Here is a 21,587-nt window from a genome sequence, read left to right as displayed (position 1 = left end):
GCTTATGATTCGAGCATCAGCACTGTCCAAATTACATACACCAGCTCTCATGCATGTCTGCTGCTTGCTGGAACGGATCTGGCCTCGTTGGCTGCTCCTTGTTTTTAATAATCACTTTCAAGCTGATCTAAGAAAGGACCTTAGTTTATTTGTGTCAGTTCAATCTGAGGAGCATGGAAGGCAACGCTCACTTCCGTAACCCCAACGTTTACCACCAGCCCTCCAGATCCGTGCTCCAGCAGCCCACAGATCTGCACTGACTCCCTTCAGGCCCAAGGAGCGCTGTGTAAAAGCTGAGCTCTGAAATGCTGGATGCAAACTTTCCTCACAAGCCATCACCACGCATTCTGCTTCCTATTTACCTTGGCTGCTAACCTTTATTTAAGCATGAGAGCCACCTACTGAAGCCTGGATTTGCACCAGGCTTGCCTTCGCACCTGGGCTCCAAAACTTCTTCCTTGATCTCAGAAAGGCCCTTCTAACAGGCTGGATGAAGATTGGCTTTGCAACAGAACGGTGTGGCAGCTTCACTTCCACATTCAAAATTGAATCACTCACCTGTGTTTGCAATGGAGCTTGTTATCAAGCCTTGCTAGGTGCTCCAGGCACGAAAAGCACGCTGCTGCCAAGCCAAACTCCACACACATGTCTATTAGCAACTTCTAGCTGAACCAGCAGAAACAGCAAGCTGGCTGCCTGCCTCTCACCCAGATGTTAATAATTAAAGCACCAGAGGCTGCTCAGCACCCATCCAAAAGCAGCCCTGTGCCTCCTGCCCCGCACGCAGTGCAGGGATGCTTGCAGACCTGCAGCTTGGGGATAATAACACGTGGTCAGTATCATGCTGGGCTGTCTTTTTTCCAAGCCATAATATCTGGCTGGGACTTGTTTCATAGCAAGCACGAGGACAGGTGACTCTTAACTTTGTCTTCTCTCCATCTAAACACAGTCTGGAATGGCACCAAGGCTCCAAACAGTTCCTTGACAGGTGGGGCAATCGCCTACAGGCGCATGTAATTAAAAACTCATTAAAGCAGAGCTCATTTTCCTCATTATTTTAAGCACTTAAGTCATCTTTACTGTTTAAGATGACAAGAGTGAGCAGACTGGGAGAGAACTGTCCCTCTGGTCCTTCCTGCCAGGCAGTTACTGGGTCACCTGAATTTCACAGCAAAGCCTCAGCTGCCAAGAGCTGGAGCTGCAGCCCAGAGCCTCGTCCTTAGCCCTGCAGGACACCAGCACAGCCACAGGCACCAGGGACAGCTGAATGCTGAGGGGAGGAAGGCTGAATTCTTCCTTGGGTTCTGCACACCAGCAATCAATGCTAACTTCTATTGGCTTAAGCAAGAGAATAGGGTCCTGCAGAGTTCCGCTGCTGTAAGATACTCATGTAAATGAGAACAAGTATTAAGCCCTGCAAGAACCTAAATCTCTGCCCACTCCACCTCATGAGCCTCTCCGGAGCAACAGGGGATTAGCTACATTCATTTTAAATGAACGTCATTTATCTCAAGTATTTAACCAGGAAATCCCACAGAGATGAGCCTCGTCTGCTGGCAGATGCTTCTCAGGATCTTGTAATGTTTGTTGTTTATTTAAGCAGGACCTGGGCTTTGCCTTTTTCACCCATCTCACTGGGGTGGTGAAGCAACAGAACAGATCCTAATCACACACCATTCGGATTCAATAACACTTGGCTCCTGCATGGCAGCACCCCATTCACAAGCCTACAAATGGCATCAGTATCAGGTCTGCTTAAATACAACCCACCTCAGCTACTCCCCACAGTCCTGGTGTGGCTCTGCTAGGAAAGGCTTGCAGAGAACCTTAATCTCCCCACTGCTGTCAGGCAGAGGGAACTGCAGCCCTGAAGGCAGATGTTCGCCCTGGAGAGCGCTTGGGGGAACCTGCACTCCAACACTGATTAACTTACACCTGTTTCATTTGACTAATTAAAGTCTCAGCACACAACAGAGAGTGGAAGCAGCGCGTGCAGCCTCCCCTCCTCTCTGCCCTCCCTGCTGCAGTGAGACAGGGAGCAGACATGGGCTGGGAGGGTCCCACAGCAGCAGTTCTGCTGACAGGTTTTATTTGAGGAGCATAAAGCAGTCTGATAGGCATCGTAAAGCCACGGTTCTTTGTCCCAACGTGCACTCAGCATCTTACTCTGCATTAAGCCATCAACTTCAGCAGCACGCTCAAAAAGAATGCTCCATGCCGATAAGCTCAAAAAGCTTTGGCTTTTGTTTCATAAGGAAGTCGCTGCAAACTCCAGATCCTTCTCCATAATGGTGGTAAATAAAGGCTTCAAAAAAGGGGAAGAGAGAAAGGGCAAAAAGAAAGGAAAGGATGGAAGCAACGGAGCTGCACACGGGCAAAGAGAGGCAGATGTGCAGGACTGCAGGGGAGCTGCTGGAAGGAAACACAGGTAACAGTCCTTTGCACAACCATTGTGATTTGTCTTCTTTATGTTCTCTATATACTAAATTGATTAATCCCAAGATAAAGCACCTTCTGCCCTCTTGTATCTCATGTGCTGCTGTTAGCAGCTCCTCCAGGCCCCAGGGCACTATTTCTTCCTGTTTTGCACAGCCTGATCAATTCCACGTCAACCAGGCAGACATTATCACCTTTCCCCCTGGCAGAATTTGAGACCAGGATGGGAAAAATAATTCCACCAACTATCAGCTTGTCCCGGAGTATTTTGCTTCTAATGCTGGTTGATAGAGAAGAAGCAAGTCTGAAACTATTTATCTGCCTCTGCTTTCATGAGGAATACAAAAAAGACCCGGGGTTATGGTTCTGATGGGCAGAAATTGATGCCTGCTGCTACAAGGCTGGTTGTGCAGAACACTAAGGACTACCCCAAACACACACACAATGTATTAGAAACCTGCCTGCCTCACGTTAAAAGCAGGAGATGCGCTCCCTGCACCTCGGAGAAGAACTGGGTTTGGTCATGTAATATTAACTCTGTATGTGGGAAAATGGGGAGGAGAAAGGGAAAATACTGATGGCAAAAACAGCTCCGTGCAGCTCACCTTGACCTCGATGAAGTCTGGTTTTCCGAGGGACACCAGGTCAGCGTAGGCTTTGAGCTCATCCACGTTCCAAGCTTTCACCAACGTCAGCCTATAGACCGTGCGCTGTTGCTGGAAAAACAAGAAAGGAAATGACATCAGCAACACTGACACAGGGACGAGGATCCCATCTCCCACACTGCTTCTAAGAGGAAATAAGCGGCCCCAGACCTGGAACCACCTGACTTGTCGTCTGCAGGGAGAGCCCTGTTCTACTTCTCATCAACCTGGGAACAGCAAAGGGCAAATCCTTTGGGTGTAGGGCACAAAGAGCATCCAACGTATCCATGGACCAACATCCCCAAGCACTGGGAGACAAAGAGAGGACTGGATTCCTGAAAGGACCCAATGGTGTTTTGAGAAAACAGTTCTGTAACGCAGTGTCTTTAAGGTAAGCCTATGGAAGAGTAGCTTTAATTAGAGAACTATTGAGAGAATGATTACTGAAGGTCAATTACGTGAACTGAAACACATAGCCTCTGCTTTCCACGCAGCTTATAGAAACATACTGAGAAATGAGAGGCAAAAATAAATGCATCATTTACCATCTAACAAGGAAAGGAGAAACCAGAGGGAAAATATTTAACAAGAGAACAACCGATACGTGCAGGCCCGTCAGTCGCCTGATGTGATTAGGCACCCAATTAGTCGAGAAATGGCTCCCCAAAGGTCAGCTCTCAGTGGTAAACAAAGGCAGGCAGCAGTAAACAAAGTCCCCCACCAGCAGCATCCTTCAGAGCACACCAACAGACCCAGCCAATAGGGCCAGCCCCAAGGATTGCATCCCACTGCAGTCCAATGCAACGCAATATCTTCCAGCTGGTTACTTCAGTAGTGGGTTACCCATAGGACCCAAGTTGTGTCGGGGGGTGACCAGGTTGGATAGTAGGAATAATTTATTCTCTGGAAAAGTGGTGCTGCAGTGACACAGCTGAACAGGGAGTGGGGGGGTCACCATCCATGAAGGTGTTCCAAGGCCTTGGAGATGTGGCACTGAGGGACGTGGGTATGGTGGGCTGGGGTTGGACTTTTCCAACCTTAATGATTCTATCTGGGGCTAACATTAAGAGCAGATTTCTGGATGTCTGAGTTGGGTATGGAAAGAGAAACTTGACAAGGAGCAACTAAGGCAAATCCCTCCTGCTAAAGCAGAAGAGGAGTGAGTGTGACCCCCCCAGTGCACCACTGGTGGGAGGAAAAACAGGACAACAGAAAGCCATAATGACAGGGAGCAAAGAAACACAGGAAATCTTTTGTGGGAGGTGGGAGAGAGTGTTACAAATCTGTTTGATCTTGGTACAGCTGGCGCTCATTATTGGGCGAACGTGAAGACAACACACAGGTAATGGGATGCTGGAGACAGGCCCAGGCAGAAACTGGTCTCAAGTGCTGGAATCAAGCAGAAAGAATATTATCCATATACTTAAGGGTAGCTCCAGCAGATTAATTACATCACCCCCTGTCCCTGCAGGCAGGGGATTGTGCCAACAGCACCCACAGCCCATAGGTGACCCCCCTGCGGCGCTGCCTGTGGCTCAGGAGCTGCTCACATTCCCTGTCAAAACTGAACGGAAGCAATGCATTTTAAAAATAAATAACCGCAAGGCTTTTCTACTCAAGCATGCATGAAATCAGCTCGCAGATTAACAAACACGGCTGTTAAAAAGGAAACAAATGCACTTGGTTCTTATCTAGTCAATCCTGCGCTTTAGGGCTGACAACGGGACCTTCCTGCATAGAGAAAGGCTTGTCGAAGAATTACAGAATAATATCCCAGGTTGGATGGACCCACAAAGGTCAATGAATCCAACCCGCGGTGCCAACACCACCACCCACAGCACAAACCCTGTGTTGGAGAGCACTGTCCAACCACTCCTTGAGATCCAGCAACTCGGGGCCATGGTCCTCCAGACCCTTCTCCATCTCCTCTGGAGGCTCTAATAGTTCCATGCCCCATTTTGTACTGGCAGAAACAACAGATCAGAAGGACTGAGGGGCTGATTCTGCAAAGTAATCCTTATAAACAAGCAAGGGAAATGGATGATGGGCACAAGCTGAAAGGCAGCAAACTGCACCATTGCCAGGACAGTGTAAAAACAGGTTCTTCCAAAGTCTCTTCTGGGGGGAGGACCAAAGGCACCTCATTCCCAGGGAACAATTTTGTGCTTCAGAAGATGCTCCCTTTGGTCAGACACAGGCTGTGCAACAAAAGGGTCTGGGGTGGCAGTGGGAAGCACGCAGTGTGCCTGAGCAGCCTCAGTACAGCAGGAGCCCTACTGACCTCCCTGCAGGCTGCAGTCGAGGGGAAGGCAGATAACCAGCAGTTCAGACCTTAATGAAGAACCAGGAGCGCAGGGAAAAGAGCAGCCAGGTGTGCTAAAGCAAAGCCAGTCAGGGCTGGGGAAGTCAGAATAACTTGCAGAAGATAATACAATAAAAACAGGCAGCGCATCACAGCAGCAGTGCGGCTGTGCCTGCAGCATCCTGCTGCTCTGAGCCATTATGCTAATCCAGCTGTGCAAATTGGGAGCATCCATCAGCAATTTTCAGCCTTCTCCTGGTTCAGATTGCGGCTGGAGAGCGTGCTCTACAAAGAGCCGATCTGAGAAAGGGAACGCTCAAGTAACAGGCTATTAAAGGATTATCATTTTTGCAGTTAGGAACTTAATGAAGCTGCAGTCCCCCTGTAAGGCAAAGCACTGAGCTGCTGGGCTCTGCTGCGTGGGATCTCCTCCATATCTACACAGAGCACAGCAAGGCCACTGCAAGCAGGTAAATGCATGGGATATTTACTGCCCAGCCTGCAGCTTAAGGCTGGAGGAGCTGAGGCTGCAGCCCTCTGAGAAGCCTGGGATCATTGCTGGGTCCCTGCAGGAACCTATTAGAGCTCTGTGCCCCAGGATCCTGGTGATAAGCGGTAGGACCAAGGGGTTCATCTTGGGACGATGGGATTGAGTGCCCCCTCAGCAGCACTGCTGACATCACCAAGCTGTGCGGTGCAGTTGATGTGACAGGAGGAGATGCTTAACACTCCCCTTCTGTTTGGAAATCGATACAAAACCCCAACTTCGGTTTAGAAACCCCAGTTTACAGCCAGAACTCTCACATACCTCCATTCCATACAGATGAACTCTTAGCAATAGACTCCAGACTCTACATTCAAAACAAACAGCCCAACAGCTGATGCCACGTGCCACCCCGCAGTGGGACCATCCGTCCCCCAGCCACTCACTTTGCCTCCCGTGCTCAGGTTATGTAACGCCTCACCAGGCAAGTACGTCCTGAATAAAGATATCAAAGCAATTTTCACACTTGGAAATTACTTGTCTCAGGGATGTGATCAGAAAAAAAAAAATCCCTGCAGCCAAGCATCCCTTCCCCATATTCAGCAACGCGCATCTTTATGCATAAAACCCAGCAAGGATGAAAGATCCAAACCGCAGCAAAGGGGAAGGCTGAAATGGCAGCACGCCCCAGATTTCACAGCTCTCCAAAGCTCTCCAAAGCCTTCCAGCTCAGCCTGGAGACACTACAGATCCAGAGAGCCTATGAGACACATCCTGCCTCTCTCGGCCCCACCACGCTGTGGGAGAGCATCAGCAGGAAGAGACTCAGTGCCCTTGCAAGGATGGCAGATTAATCTATTAGTTTTTTGGCAGCCGGGACCCTCCCCTTAAATAAAGGGCTCACCCCTTTGCTCGGCTCATCCATCACTGCACCCAGCTCTGAGCACTGCAACAGGAGGCATCCTCCTAAAGTCACATTGCAAGTACCTGTGAGCGTTCTGCCAGGCAGATCTGCACAGCAGAGGGATCTTTTTCTTTTCCTTCCAAGATTAACTCAGCTCAGAGCACAGAACTTTTCAGCTTCCTTTCTTCAGGCTAATACCATCATTAAAGCAAGAGAGTTGAATAGTTTGTGCTGCGTAGGTATCCACCAAGATGTACATTGTTGAGCGTTTGCTATTAATACAGCAGATTAAAGCAAGTCGAGGCTTTGTCTTCATTGCTAAAAAAAAGTGCATTTTACCACGGGATAATTCGTGCATGAGCTACTCTGCTGCAAAACCAGAGCAAAGCTCACAATTCAACTTTGCTGCTCAAAAAAAGGAGTGCTCCACAGCAGCACCCACCAGGGCCCAGCACCGCTGCCCTGCATCTCCTCACCCAAGCTTCCCCAACACAACAGCTGCATGGGAACGGCTGTGAAATGAAATGCTGTATCTAACAGACACCACGTATTTCTTACTGTTCTACAGCCCTGAAAATAAAGGCTCTAAAAGCTCCCATCAGCAATACGCACTGCACTCTTACCTTCCTGAATGAGCATCCTAAAGTCATGATGCTCTCCATATTATTCTTCCCTCGTCATTTGTTGCTTCTAATCTACTTTATTGCTTCGTACCTGGGTAGTAATTCCTCAGTTTTAGTTTAAAATCTCTACAAATAAAGCCACGTACAGCAACAGCCTTTTTTATGAGACCTGAGAACGTTTCGGAGTAAATGAGAACCGTGACTGCCCCTTATCCATCTTCCACAGACTCACTTTTAATGCACTTCCTCTTGTAAATCACAGGTGACAACATTGCTGAAGTTAATTATTGCATTTTATGGTACCTAGAGCAGTTTCAAGGAGCTACGTAAGATTTACACCCAGGGAAAGAAAATACACAGCGCACCGTTACTTGAAATCAAACAGCATTAGAGCAGAAACTATTGAGTCGTCAGCAAAACCCACGTGGAGATTGACACAAGCAGAGGATGAAGAAGTGAGATGTGCCAAGGCCTGCAGAACAGAGCATCACCTCCAACAAAACCCTTTACAAACCAAGCGTCCAGCTCTCCTGCAGCCTCTAGGAGGAGTCTCAAGGCAAAAGAAAGACTGTGTTTAATTAAGGGTAGGAATTGTGAATGAGAGGGTTAGCAGCAGAACAGGTGAGCTGCAGCCCCTCTGAAACTCTTGCTTTCCCTGGTAAGGAAGGAGCAGCCAAGCCAGGAGGGGCTGATGGGGAGAAAGGACAGATTGCACAGGGAAACAGTGGGGTCACTGCCCATGGAGGTGATCAGGAACTGTGGAGATGAAGCACTGAAAGACATGGTCAATGGACATGGTGGGGGTGGGTCAACAGATGGACCAGATGACCCTGGAGGTCTTTCCCAACCTTAGTGGTTCTGTGACTCCACCACAGGATCCTGCAGCAGTGGGACAGCACAGAGTCTGCTCTTGCCTTGAGGCACCTTGCTTCCTCAACCAGACTCATCCTCTCTTCATAAGACACGGCAGAGCAACTTGGAAAATCACATCGTTTTGATGATGGAGTGTTTATGAACGTTTTCCCCTTTTCCTGCCTGCAAGCAAACTAAGAGATACTGGAGCAGACAGCAGAAGAAGGATGGCACTCCCTATGATGCCAAGAATCTTGCTGAAGCCTCATTTAGATTGCTGCTTGCTCCGAGCTAAGCTGAAAGGAGGTGATGTATCTCAGACACCGTAACTTAATATTAACATCGTACCTTCGTAACACTCATTTCAAAAGGCTGACACCAGAAGTCTAATTAGCAGAACCATTAAAACAAGCACACAGCTGGTGGAGAGCATTTACTGTGCAGAAAGTCAAATTCTTCTAAATTTACCCTGGTAAAACTGATTACTGATTCCAACATCTGCTGCACATTTTGCATTTAAATTCTCCTTTAAAAAGTCACCCAGCTCACACACCAGACTGGGCACTACAAATCAGCTCCCCTCCCCACTATATACCCAACCACAAATAAACTCAATGCAAATCCAAAGTACTCCTCTCATTAAGCCATCATTACTGCCACGTGTCATACAACAAGCCCTACAACATGCAACATTACAAACTCGATGCATTTACACTGTGCATTTACAGGTGTGTGATCTGCAGGGAGAAGAAGAGCTACAAAACCATCTTTTGTCGGTCCTTTTTTAATAGGGCAAGAAAGAGCTTTGCTACACGTCGCCCATGACCCTGTTTTACCATGAAATCTTAATTCTCCTGAAGTAGAAAAAAAGTGACAGCATTGTTTTATCCAAGATCTAAGGTATGAACAGCATACGATGTATAAAGACAAGGCTGTACCCGACCTCCAGAAAGTGCCAATAAGCCATTTCTTTTGTTCTACTGTGACCCTCCCGGAAGGACAGGAAGGATAAGGTTCTGCTTCGTCATCACATCCTGCAGTGCCATAACATCTATTAACCTAAAGGGCTCTCCCCCCATTTGCTTCGTGCACGGCTCCGATCTGTTTAGAGAACATTGGCACCTGTCCCCTGAAAGTTAAAGCAGCTCAGCAGTGCCCACTTGGTGTTTGGCAGCACAGCAAGTACTTGAGGTACATCGTACCGAGCAGACGGGACAGGATTCATCATGATTAAGACAAGAAGACACCGACAGAGGAGGTGACACCACACCAAGGTTGGGAGAGTGCTCAGCCAGGTGCAGCCAGGAGCAGACCCCAGCACCAACATCCACGTTTTCCTTCAGGAGTTACCATACTTCTCCACCAGATGGAAGCTCAAAGCGTGGCTCAGCATTACTCTGCAGCACAAACAGGGCATGTTCTGCTGGTATGCCCAACGCCATCTTTTCTCCAGTTGTTTTCAGTGTGCTCATGTAGAAATCTATAGGTGCTTCTGCAACCCAGGGTCACTTCATCTCCATTTGGTGTACCAGCAGCAGGGCATTTGTCTCAGTCACCAGCCCTGCTGCCTGGGATAACACCTGTGATTGATAAGCAACACACAGCACCACTTCCACGCCTTCTCAACCTGCTCTAACAACACCAAGGGAAACAGAGCACAAAGTCAAGAAAGCAAAGCAGCAGGCGTATGGTCCATTTATCAGAGCTTACAACGTCAGCTCCTTATTCCCATCCTAAGGCAGTACATTTGGTTAATGGCATCTTTGGGGGAAAAGAAAAACCATCAGCTCGATAAAAACTCCAGGGTATGTGAAATATATAGTTCCTCTCTCTTGAGCTTCTGAACCCTGGCTCTCAATGAGCATTTAATTCCTCATTTGGATACAGAGTTAGGAAGAAACAAATGCTGGAAGAAATGCCTTTCAACGCCAGAATACACCTCTCTGATCTGGAGGCCAGTAAGTATTCACATCCCTGGTGCCTCCTCCAATGGCTCGTCCATCACACCTCGGCATCTCAGCTTGTTCTGATCAACTCAAAGCTGCCAGAGGACAACTCCGAGACTCTCTAACACAGCGTCTGCAAAGGGTGTGCTCTAAACTGCAAAGAGCAGCCTTCTTTTTCCTCTCTATTTCATATGGAGGGCAGAAGATGCACCATGAGAAACAAACAGAGCCTACCTGTGTTTTGTTTCCAGGTGCATTAACATCCCTTTCCCCACACAGTGCACTTCACCGTCCACTCAGAAACAGAAGCTGCACTTCTTGGGAACAGCAGCCGACACATCAGCTCTCAGCACCCTTCAGCCATCACAGCCCTGCAGAACAGTGCTCAGCAGCACACCAACACAGGGCAGCACACTTCGGAGGACAACAGCTGCTTCTGCCTCAAAGCAGCTCGAGATGATTTCTGTGTGCCACATGCAACACTGAAGGACAAACTTACAGCAGCTTCTTGCAGCTGCCTCTGTTTAACGATGCAATGTGTGCAGCTGAGCTGGGGCTGGCAGAACAGCATACTGTCCACTGGAGCAACTAATAATTGGCTCTTCTGTTATCAGTGCTTCAAGGACCTTTCCAAGTGCAGTTGCTTTTAGGAGAAAACACACCTGGTAGTTGAGCTGCTTTTTACCTCCTCTTCACCTTGACCAGAGTATTTTTAGCTGTTTGGACTGACTTGCCAATACATTCACCTTCAGTTCTTCCCTAAGAAATCTCTGCCAACACACAGCAAGGAATGAACCATCTCTACTAAGGGTCAAGAGAGGTGGGAGAGAAGCAACGTGCAAAATCAGCTTCCCAAAAGTCATCAACGTTTGTGCTCTTGGTATTTCAGCCCCTCTGTTTTTTCCACAGCCTCCTCCACTGATAAACCTTAATGAAAGGTTTATACCCAGTTTCAGTCAGCTAAGAATTTGGCCTAAGCTTTGGTTCAACAAGATCAGCCGGTACCTACAAACACACTGATAAACCTACGTGCCTCTGCAGAAGCATCACTCAGTTGCATTGAGTCCTCAGGTTCTCCTAACATAATTTGGCAGAAAATGGCCCAACACAGTCAGCTCAGAAGGTAGAAAATTCAATTCAGCTGAAGCAGTCTCTCTCTTGTCAGCTCATCTCAGCAGGGAGCACAAACTTCTGCCAGAACAGTAAAGAGAAGTGCTTGTTCCATCAGAGCGCGTTATCCGCAACCAGGAGAGGGAAGGCACGTTCATGAAGCGCTTCTTCCACTTCATGTGATGTTGGGCCCATGAGTGGTTCACTACTTACAATCTAAACCTGTAACATGGTGGACTGAATTGTGAGCCAACAGCGGCAGATGGGAGCCCATGCCTTCAGGGCACCAGCTGGCTCTTGGACAGACACAAAGTGCTGGCAGTGTGAAGGGATACCATCACAACGATGCTCAAACCCATCGGTTTGACTAAACCTTCCAGACATAAGGAGAAGCATCGAGCTGTATGTAGCAGGAGGGCAACCAGAGCCTTCATCTCCAGCACACACATCTTCATCTCTTTCACACACCTCAATTTCAAGGGAACCTACAAGAACCAGAATGTTTGGGTTTCTGACCTCCCAGGTGTCTCTGAATCACCATTCCTTCTTCAGCAGCCTGACTTCAGCATCAGCTTCATTAGGAGATCTATTCTCTTGTAACCTCCTCATCTCCCATCCTGTAGTCTTACCTTACATTCATGTCTTATGCTTATTCCACAACCATCCTTTTAAACTCACAGCAAAGTTTACTGTCCCATTTGACACATTCTGCTCCCCCAGTGATGAACTTTCTTCTCTCTTAGGAAGATAATGGAGCTTGCTGAACTCTTACATGTCTTGTACATAAGACAGCTAACATGCCCAGCACATCCAGGGCCGGATGTGCTCTGCAGTCTCCCTTTAGCCATCCCACTTTTGGCTGAGAAGGGAACATGCAAAAAGAGGGGAAAAAGAAAACATTCATAACCAGGTACCTTTTCAGACAAGGCCTTTAAGCTGTCCAGGAACCTCTGCCAGAAATCTTTGAAGAGGGGTCTATCGATTCTCTTCAGGCTCTCCTTTGTGCTGGCATCCACACTGACGTACAGCTGTGTGACGGGCTCCAAGTTCCTTGGTAAGAGAGAGGAGAAGGTGACGATTCTTTTCTGACATTACTGGCTTTTTGACTTCATTTTAACCCCTGGGGTCAGAAATGATGAGGCTCAGCCCATTCCAAGCTCTCTTGTTCTCCTGGCCCATGGAAAAACAAACTCATCCAGCAGAAAGAGAACCTTAATTCATCCCAGTTCCACCGCTGCACACGATGAACTGACTCGATCTGCAATTGGCCTCATCTGCCAAATCAGTTTTTTGGAGGAAAAAGAAAATCAAAGGTGCTTAAAAACATAAAACAAATCCCAGCGTCCCCACAGCACTTTCCTTCAGCTTCCAGGACTCTTATTTCATATCAACAGTGTCCAGTCACAGCGCTGGTGAAAGCAGCATCTGTGAGCCCAGCACAGATGGAACCTTCTCCATTGTGCAAAGAATGTGGGTCAAACCCAACCCACCCCCAAACCCAAGGAGAACAAGCAGTACTGAGGTCTGTTAGCAAAGGGCTAACAAAGGGCGAAAAAAGGGACAAATTAAAGCAATCTCCTCTGCCAAACAGAGCTGATAAAGGCAGCGGTGTAACACATTCGTTCCTCATCATCCAGAGGGAGATGACAGCCTCCAGATTGTGCCCCGTGACTCCGCTCCACAGCGGGTTTAGGACAACAATTTTGTAAGTGCTTTTTGTGAAGGCTGCTAATGAGGAGGCTACAGTCCCAAGCTGATTTGGTTCTTTAGAAGATAAGAAATTAGCAGCTATTGTTCAGCTGTCAAACAATGCCACCCAAAAATACACCAAGTCTCTCGCTGTCCCCAGAGGTGAGGAGATGACAAGAACTGCCCAGGGTGAGACCGAACACAGCTGCTGGCAGCCACCAAACCCAACTGCTAAATGTGAATACTCAAAGAACCCATCTAAACATGCCACCTCAGTGTGTATTTAGACAAAGGACAGCTCTGAACAAATGGGACGTTTCAGACAGCAGCCTTGGGGTGGTTTTACAAGCAGGAGACAGGACACGGGGTAGTTAATGATACAAGAAAATGAGAACAACCACACAGTAAGCAAGCATTCATTTTTATGAGCAGTAATGAGCACTTGCTCGTTATTATTAATGACGCTTATAAATGCAAACACATCTACGTGAGCATTCTTGTTCACAGCCAGTAATCAGAAACAAGGAAGAGGACAAGAGCCAGGTAGCTGTTCAATGAGCTTGCACACAATAAAATGTTCTGCTTTATCTGTCTGGAGGCAGACGAAGCCACAGCCTGTGTGTGAGGGGAGGAAGATGAGAGGAGGAAGGCCCAGGAAGCACCACCCTGGAGCCCCAGGGGACCTCCCGAGCCCATTGAATCCTCCAGGCATGCTCCGAGCTCACACAGCCTATTTCAGGACCAACTTGTACACCACATCTCCCCTCTGCTGACAACAGGAAACCAAACTTGGTGCGCACTTCAGCTTAGGTAAGTCATTTGCTTTGATTAGCCAAAGATCAGTTGCAATTTTCAATGGCAGCAAGACTTGATTTTTATTGCTTTTTTGGTTTCTTTTTAACAACAATCAGCAGATCCTAAGAGATACAGCTTCAAAATATAGTATGCTCTCCTTCTGAAAGGCTATTTTAGGAGGGAGCAATTTCTGTCGATCAGGCACATAATACACGACTTAAAGTAACTTGATTACACAATTATTCAATCATTTGGAATGCCTTTGTAGTGTATAATTACTCACTCAAAAATTGTATGCCCTTCCCCCCTCGCTGCCATATTCAGACCACAAGAAGGAAAGGAAAAGGAAGCTCTGAGTGCTCACATGGGAAGGCAGCGAGCTGAAATAGGCTGAACTGCAAACAGCCCTCACACAGAGCAGCTCAGCAAACTGCAGGGCAGCACTTCGGCAGCACCGTGAGCTGATGGTGCTCAGGTGAGCTCCCAGACAACTCGCAGTGCAAAGGTATTCACTGCATTTCCTTGCTTTGGTTGGTTAAAAGCAGCCCGGTAGCTAAAAAGCCATCAGAAGAAGCAGCTTGTTGTGTTTGCAAAAGAAAAACTCTGGGAGTACATTGAGGTGTTGTGAAAGTTTAGCACAAGTCCCTCTGCTGCCTCTTCTGCAGGGTGACGTGCGCTGTGCTCTGTCCCTGCTGTTATAACCGTATCCTGGGTCGAGAGCCCAGAAAGAGAGAAAAAGGAGAGAGAACACAGGGAGATGCAGGTGGAAATCCAGCACTTTTTGCTGTCAGCACTCGCACCGAGCTGAGTGATAAGTGACAAAATGGCATTACAGCACAGCTCAGCACCAACATGCTGCATGGGGGCCTCTTTTGTCCAGCTCTCACCTGATCTCCTCTGGGAACTGTGCGTTGGTTACCAGGAAGCTGGAGATGCCACGCTGGTGCAGGAGCCGCAGGAAGCGGTTGATGTCGGGGTACATGATGGGCTCTCCCACCAGGGACAGTGCGCAGTGCTTCGCTGTCATTGCCTCCTCCAAGCGCTCTGCCCTCACTCCTGTCACCCCTGCAAAGAGAGAGGACGGGCATAAAATACACCCAGAGGACGTGCCCCAAAGAACACCCACAGGTGAGCAGCCAGAGAAACTTCAGAGCAAAGAGAAAAACGAGGAACCCAACTGCAGGCGAAGATGCCATCTGCAGGTTTAGCAGATGTGAACTGCAATTATTCCACCCATGAGCAGGCAGGGGAGAGGGAAGGCTGCTCCATCCATACCCAGCTACGTGCTCAGGAGCCCGTATGAAGGCACCCGACTATAAGCAAGCTTTTGTTCCAGATGTGTCACATCCCATTTCCTCGGCGTGCCTTGATGGACTTGAACAATATCTGAGGTTTTGGGTTGGGGGTTGGTCTGCTTTAAAAAGCAAAGAGTGAAGTTTGAAAGCAGGTCCTCAGCTCACCTCCCGTTGCCTAGATGCTGGAGCTCAAACAGCACAGAAAATTACATGCTATGCTGCAAAGCCTAGATAAAAAAGAGGTGTTGGTGGATATTGCTTCAGCCTCACGCAGAAAAGCTGGTTGGTGATCAGAGTGAAGCTCAGTGCATTTAAACCAGCCGGGCTTCGTCCTGAATAGGGACAGGACTAATGGCTGCACTGCAGCAACCTGACAGCACTAAATGAGAGCTTTATTGAGAACTTATTGGGAAAGAAAGGAGCATCTCAGCCACACACGGAGATGAAAGGACTGACTTTTGTTTTTCTAGAGCTACTGTGGGTTGTTTGGGGAATTAACTTCTCTGTCTCAGCATCTGGCAATAGGACTACAGTAATTACAGTGCCAGCTTCAGAAGAAAAATTCCAGCATCACAAAGTTGGAGAGGAAATTTCTCAAATCAGTTTACATCACAGCAGCACACACAGCAAACACTCTGCAGATGAGGGCAAGGGTTTTATATGCAATCATTTGCCCACATAAATCACAAGCTAGACAGGAGCAAAGCAAACGGGATTAGTGGGTATTGCTGCCTCCAGCTGTTATCCTACCAGCACACGTGGAACAGGAAAGAAAAGCACGGCCCAGCGCAGCCTGCTAGATGTGGATGTCACTCTGCAGCTACCTGTGATGCAAGGGACTCAAATGCAGCAGCATGCACAGGCATTCCCAGATCTAACTTTAAGACCCCAGCGGGGATTACTCAGAACAGCCTCCTGTAAGCCTGCAGGATCTCCTCGCCCAGGTCACGTCTTTGTTTCTCTTTGTTCATTTCTCCCCCCAGCCAAACCATGGCTGTGCTGTCACACATCCACACTCTTATTTCTGAGTTATGTTTCCATTCTGTGTGTGCCCTTCACAAGGGCGCAGAGACTCAAAGTCCCTACCTACAAAACGTATCCATCAAACAAACTGCTTCACACCTCCCCACCTCCGCTCCCTGTCAGGAAGATGTCTCTCCAGCAGTCCTTCCTCAGGAGCATTACGTGACATTAACTAACACTTATGGTCTCCAACACCTGTACAAACTACAACAAACACGAAAAGAGGAGGGAACAGAACGTTTTGAGAAGCACACAGCGAGGTTCCTGCAGGACACAGACTGCCCTCTGGTTGCACTCTCACAACTCCTGGCCCTGGGTAATGCTGCTAGGAAGCACATGCACGTTTCAGGGAATGTTTGGCAACTGGTTTAATGGAAAACAAGTTGCAGAAGAGGGAACGGGACTGTCTTTGCTGAGCTCTTGATACTTCAGGAACAGTTTCTGCCAAATCACTGTGGAATCTTTTCTCCTTGCCAACCCTTTTTGGGAAGCACAGTAAGGGGAGGATCAGAACCACAGAACCATAGGGGTCGGAAGGGATCTCTGGAGATATCCCTGCTAAGGCAGGTTCCCTGCAATGGGCTGCACAGGAAAGTGTGAGCAAACAACCTGCTGTGATAGAAGCACTTGGTATGAAAAGCAAGCCTGACGTAGAGATTGCTGCCAATTGTTATTGCATCCAAACTGGAACAACCAAAACCGTCTGAGTTTCAGAAAGTGACAACAGTTCCCAGAAGATGGATTACTGATAGTATTGATAGCACTGCACGCACACAGCAGCAAGGCTGGGTCTCCTGGCTGCCCTCCCTGTAGCTCAGAACGGGAGCTCCCAGGGATCTGAAACTGCAAGATGATGCAAACCAGCCCCTGTGAGCAGCTCAGCTCCAGTTATTTTTCCGCCTACTGCATAAGTGCAATGAATGAAGCAGAGCGATGCTGCTCCGCTGACACAAGTTTTTTTCGCCTGTCACATTTTTAAGCCATTGGGTTCTCTTTGCACACAGCCAACATAAACAAACGGGTTCCCAAAACGACAGCCAAGGCTGAGGCTCCTCTTGCACTTTTAATGGATGCTTCATTTCACTCCTGCTGCTCACACAGCCTCTGCTGTCAATTAGGAGGAGCAGAGTTCTAGACCTGCCCTGCCAAGCTGGCCGGCACACTGAGCACAGGGCTGACCTTGGCAGAGTGACCGAGCTCACTGTGTGGGGAGAAAAGAATAGAAGAAAGCAAACATTTCTGTACATACAGCTGAAAAAGGCATCAATGAACACGCGAGGATTTGATAATGGAAGCAAAATAGGGTAATCTGCAGATCAGCAAACAACTGCAACAAAAAGCTCAAGGTTTCCCACCTTCTGAGACTATAGATCTTACGCCTCTTTCTGTCCTGCAGGTGACCAGGATGCTCTGATCTAAGCCCTAGAGATGCTTCTGCACCTTCAAAAAGCATCACTGATGGGAAGTTACCTTTGAACTCCTTGATCATGTTCCGATGATTCTCGAGAGCTTCCCTCAAGATCATCTCAGGTTGGTCCATTTTCCACCGCCATTCCGTGCCCACGGGATTTGTGTGATGTCTGGAAGAAAAAGAGACCGGTGTGACTCGCTGCACTTTGCACAAACCCATCTCTGTCACCCCGCGGACTCTGGCACTGCTTAATAAAATCAAAAGCAGCAGCAAATTATCTGCAGGATCCTCCTGACAACTCTCAGATGCGATGACTGAACACCACTCTCAATGCAGACACTCAAATGCAGACAACTGAGACTGATGCCGATTTCCCCAAGTGATTAAAACCTGCAGTTCCACACGTGGGCTGTGCTAAGGCAGATTCTACACCCAGCATCAACAAAACCAACCTTTGCAAGAATCTCTTTATCCACTGGGCAAGCAAAGACTCAAATGCTGCTCTCACACTACATTACCATCCCAAAGACCCTCCAAGCTAAAAGCAGCCTTCCTCTCTAATTTTTTATTTGCTGCCAACATGGAAAATTTTCTGAATACCAACTATAAAAAGGCATTTATAAACCACTTACATGTTTAAGTACATAGCTTGTACCCTATATATTTAACAGGGCAAGCTGGCAGAAAATCAATAGGCTCTTAATGCACGCTGGACAACTATTAATTACCAGTGCCAAGCAGTCCTTGCTTTTCTAACACATTCCAGCTGTTCACAAAACATACCAAGTCGTGCCTGCAAAGCAGCTTCTCCTTCCCAAAGAAACAAAGCACTGTTTGGTGGCTGACAGGATCACTACAAAGGCCATAGCACAGCCACTGCCTTTCCTTACCTCCTGACTTGTGCATCTCACCAGCTACTTGGGACTTGGGCAGGTAATGGGGCATCCTTCACAGCCTAAAATCTCTCTCTCACACACACACACACACACACACACACACCAGAAAGTCCTTCCTTTATTAGGACATGTTGCTGCTGGAACACTGTGAAAGCACAGGGCATGAGATCCCTAGGAAGGGATGAGAGGGAGAAAGCAGAACAAAACCAAGAGTCGATGACCACAGGCTGCAGTGAGCCCCAGAGCCAGCAGGTGAGGTCCCAGAGGAAAGAGAAAGGCTTAAGGGCAATGAACGCCAGGGAACTGGCAGCTTTTGAAATCCTATTAAGGCAGAAGTGCAAACTGTGGCAATAAAAAGCAAAGATACGAAGTGTAACAAGAAACCAATCCGGCAGAATCACAGCACTGCTGCAACCTTGCGGCCCTCCATCTGAAAAGAACAAAATCACAGGGTCACACTCAAAGGTCGAGCCACACAACCACAGGATGCACAAAGGGGCCAGCAAGAAAGACCTCCATATAATGACACGAGGAGCAAGGAGATGGCCAAGGAAAAAGTCCAGCCGATGCACAAGGACAAAGTTTAACGTTTCTCTGTTATGCCAAGAAAACTGTTGGCACCTCCCAATGGCCAGTGGAGCCCTCAGCTTGAGCACAGTTTCAGCCTGCTGTACATGTCAGAGCTGGAGCCTCCCAGTGCAGGTGAAACCACTGCACAAGTTACAGGAATACGCACCAAATTCTTTATGGAATATTTCATTCTATCTGGTTTGCCTCTTCCTCGGGTCCAAAATAAACGAGGTTTAAATGAATAGGATTTATTAGCTGTTCCATCTCTCCACAATAATGGATTGTGTTTCAGACGCTCGGCCAGAGGACGTAATCAAATCAGTTTGGATTGCAACACAATCACCAGCAGCGTCAGGCAGCCTCAGTCCCACACTCCCCCTAATTGATTAAGAGATTTGGTCACCCGCACATTTCCATTTAGACAATTAAGCTAAAGAGGCACTACAAACAGCAAGAGCAACTGGGAGCAATAAGGGACAGCAGCAGACTACTTTTATAGGGAGAGCTACGAGTTAGGGATGGTGCAGTAATTAAAGTCCATTTTTTTATTATTACTAATTTTTTTAACCACCCCCTCTTTATTCTTACTGCAACAGCCTCGGCAGTTCAACCCACAAAGGAATGATTGGGAAGTAAACAAAAAAAACCCCATAGTGCTCTGATCTGCTGCTCAGCACACAGAGCTGCACAACGAGGCCAAAGCATAAAGCCTCTATTAAAACATTTTGCCAGCAGCAGATCCAAACTATCACTTCCCATGTCCCCAGCAGCACAGATGGTGACTGCTAATAAGGTCTGTGTTCATACAGCCCAGCCAGTGGTGCCTGGAACGCCGCATTCAGCCTCATGGGATTAAGAACCTGCAGGGAGTGATGGGTTTGAAATAAAGCTACTGCTTCCAGGATTCCTCTTAAACGTGAGGAATGGCACCTCCAGAACGATGGGCTGGAGCTGTGTGGAAGGTATAAGACACAGTGATTTATCCCAGTTCACACCTGGCTACTCTAATTCAGCCCCATTCTCCAGACACAGCCTGATGCTAAAGAAAAAAGAAATAAAGCCAGCAGAGTTGGGTCATTTTGAAGAGGAACAGTGTTAAATGGCCTGCACTACAATACCAGGAGCAGAATGCTTCGTTTCGGTGATGTTACTGCTTTCTATTTGCTGTTTATGGTGCACCTTCTGTGTAGGGACAAAGGGACAATAACACGCATGGTAATCTTCCCCCATCAGCACAGCCAGAGCTGCAGAATTCAATGCACCATTGCAGGCTGATAGACGGAAAAAAGGAACAGGCAGTACGTTTTTCTTCAGTCATCAGATTGTTATTACACACTCTGAAGAGAAGTGGCAACTCTTGCACTTTAAACATGCCATTTGCTGTGTCCTTTCAAGCCAGTACGGGATGAAAGCCCATCAAGAGAACCAATTAACATTCTGGAATAGAGTCCCAAATGCAAACTTAACAGGATAACTACCGCCTGATGCTTATACTTAATACTAACACTGGAGACAGCTTCAAAGTGCATTCAGAATTACAGCTGTATTGCTGCATGGATGCTGTCGCTTTAATATTCTCATGAAATATTTGCATTATTAGAGCCTGAAGATTGAAAAGATGGGAAAATGCTCAGAAGGCTTCAGCTGTTTTGGCATGAAAATAGTGGCACGTTGGACACCCAGGCTTAGGGATGGAACAGCTCTTACTGGCAGCCAGCCCCCTAAAGCAGACGTAAACAGCAGAGGATGTGCAGCCCCCCTGATTTGAAATAGCTAGCAAGATAGGAGACAGAAAAGCTGAAAGAATAACCTGTGTCCTCCCACTCAGCACACGTCCACGTCACCACTTTTACTTCTGCTGAGCCTCAGTGACCCCCTCATAGTCCCCAGTCCAGCAGAAGCCTCCCTCCAACCCAGTCCATTCCATGATTAAGTCCCAGTCCCAGTCCAGGAGTCTCACAGCACTCGGACAGAGGAGGACAGAGACACAAAGCAAAGGGGAGCACAGCTCCCTGACAGCAATGAAGTGGCTCAGAGCCCAGCTGGCCCACACAGGGCTGTCCAGAACAAGTTTAGCACCACAGATACTGCCAGCCCTGCTGCTCAGGCACTGCACCATCCCTTTCATTGCTATGCCACAGAAGACCACAGACATGGGGGTAATGCAGCATGTAACCAGGTGACCTCTCCCAAAGTAGAGCTGCATCAGCACTTTACCTCCAGCAGAACACACATTTGTTGGCACAGGCCAGGCTCGGTGTGGCCTCCATGCAGCGGTGGCTCTCGATTCCATAGAACGTGTGTTTGTAGCAGCCGCCTCTGCCTCGGAGCATCGACTGGCAGCAGAGAAAGAGACACACAAACACAAGGAAGTTAAAACTAAGGGCTTCAAACCTGCTCCCTGGGCACATTTACATTTGCACTGGTGTCCAAAGTCACCTGTGATGGGTGCTGCAAGCCGGGCTGCAGCCGTGGGGCAGCTCAGAGAAATGACAAATGCACCCCAGCTTAAGAAATTCACAGCAAGACCAGCAAACATCTGACTGCTTCCATACAGCCAGACAGAAACAAGGTATTATGGTGTCAAGATTAACTGCCCTAGAGGCA

General features: G+C 48.0%; 1 protein-coding gene across 3 annotated transcripts in view; it reads right to left on the bottom strand.

Annotated features, from left to right (window-relative positions):
* LOC140260778 (S-adenosyl-L-methionine-dependent tRNA 4-demethylwyosine synthase TYW1-like) overlaps positions 1 to 21,587 on the bottom strand; it is a 45,225-nt gene that overhangs the window by 6,121 nt on the left and 17,517 nt on the right. For all 3 annotated transcript variants that reach the window (XM_072353445.1, XM_072353447.1, XM_072353446.1), the window contains exons 10-14: positions 21,198 to 21,316; positions 17,574 to 17,683; positions 14,673 to 14,850; positions 12,216 to 12,351; positions 3,042 to 3,152 (exon numbers count right to left, since the gene is read on the bottom strand). In XM_072353445.1, the coding sequence (XP_072209546.1) occupies positions 3,042 to 3,152; positions 12,216 to 12,351; positions 14,673 to 14,850; positions 17,574 to 17,683; positions 21,198 to 21,316 (654 nt within the window). The remainder of the gene's footprint in view (positions 1 to 3,041; positions 3,153 to 12,215; positions 12,352 to 14,672; positions 14,851 to 17,573; positions 17,684 to 21,197; positions 21,317 to 21,587) is intronic.

This window comes from Excalfactoria chinensis, chromosome 19 (genome assembly GCF_039878825.1).
Source record: "Excalfactoria chinensis isolate bCotChi1 chromosome 19, bCotChi1.hap2, whole genome shotgun sequence".
In the NCBI taxonomy this organism is placed as follows: domain Eukaryota; kingdom Metazoa; phylum Chordata; class Aves; order Galliformes; family Phasianidae; genus Excalfactoria; species Excalfactoria chinensis.
This window is presented reverse-complemented; position numbering and strand designations above follow the sequence as displayed.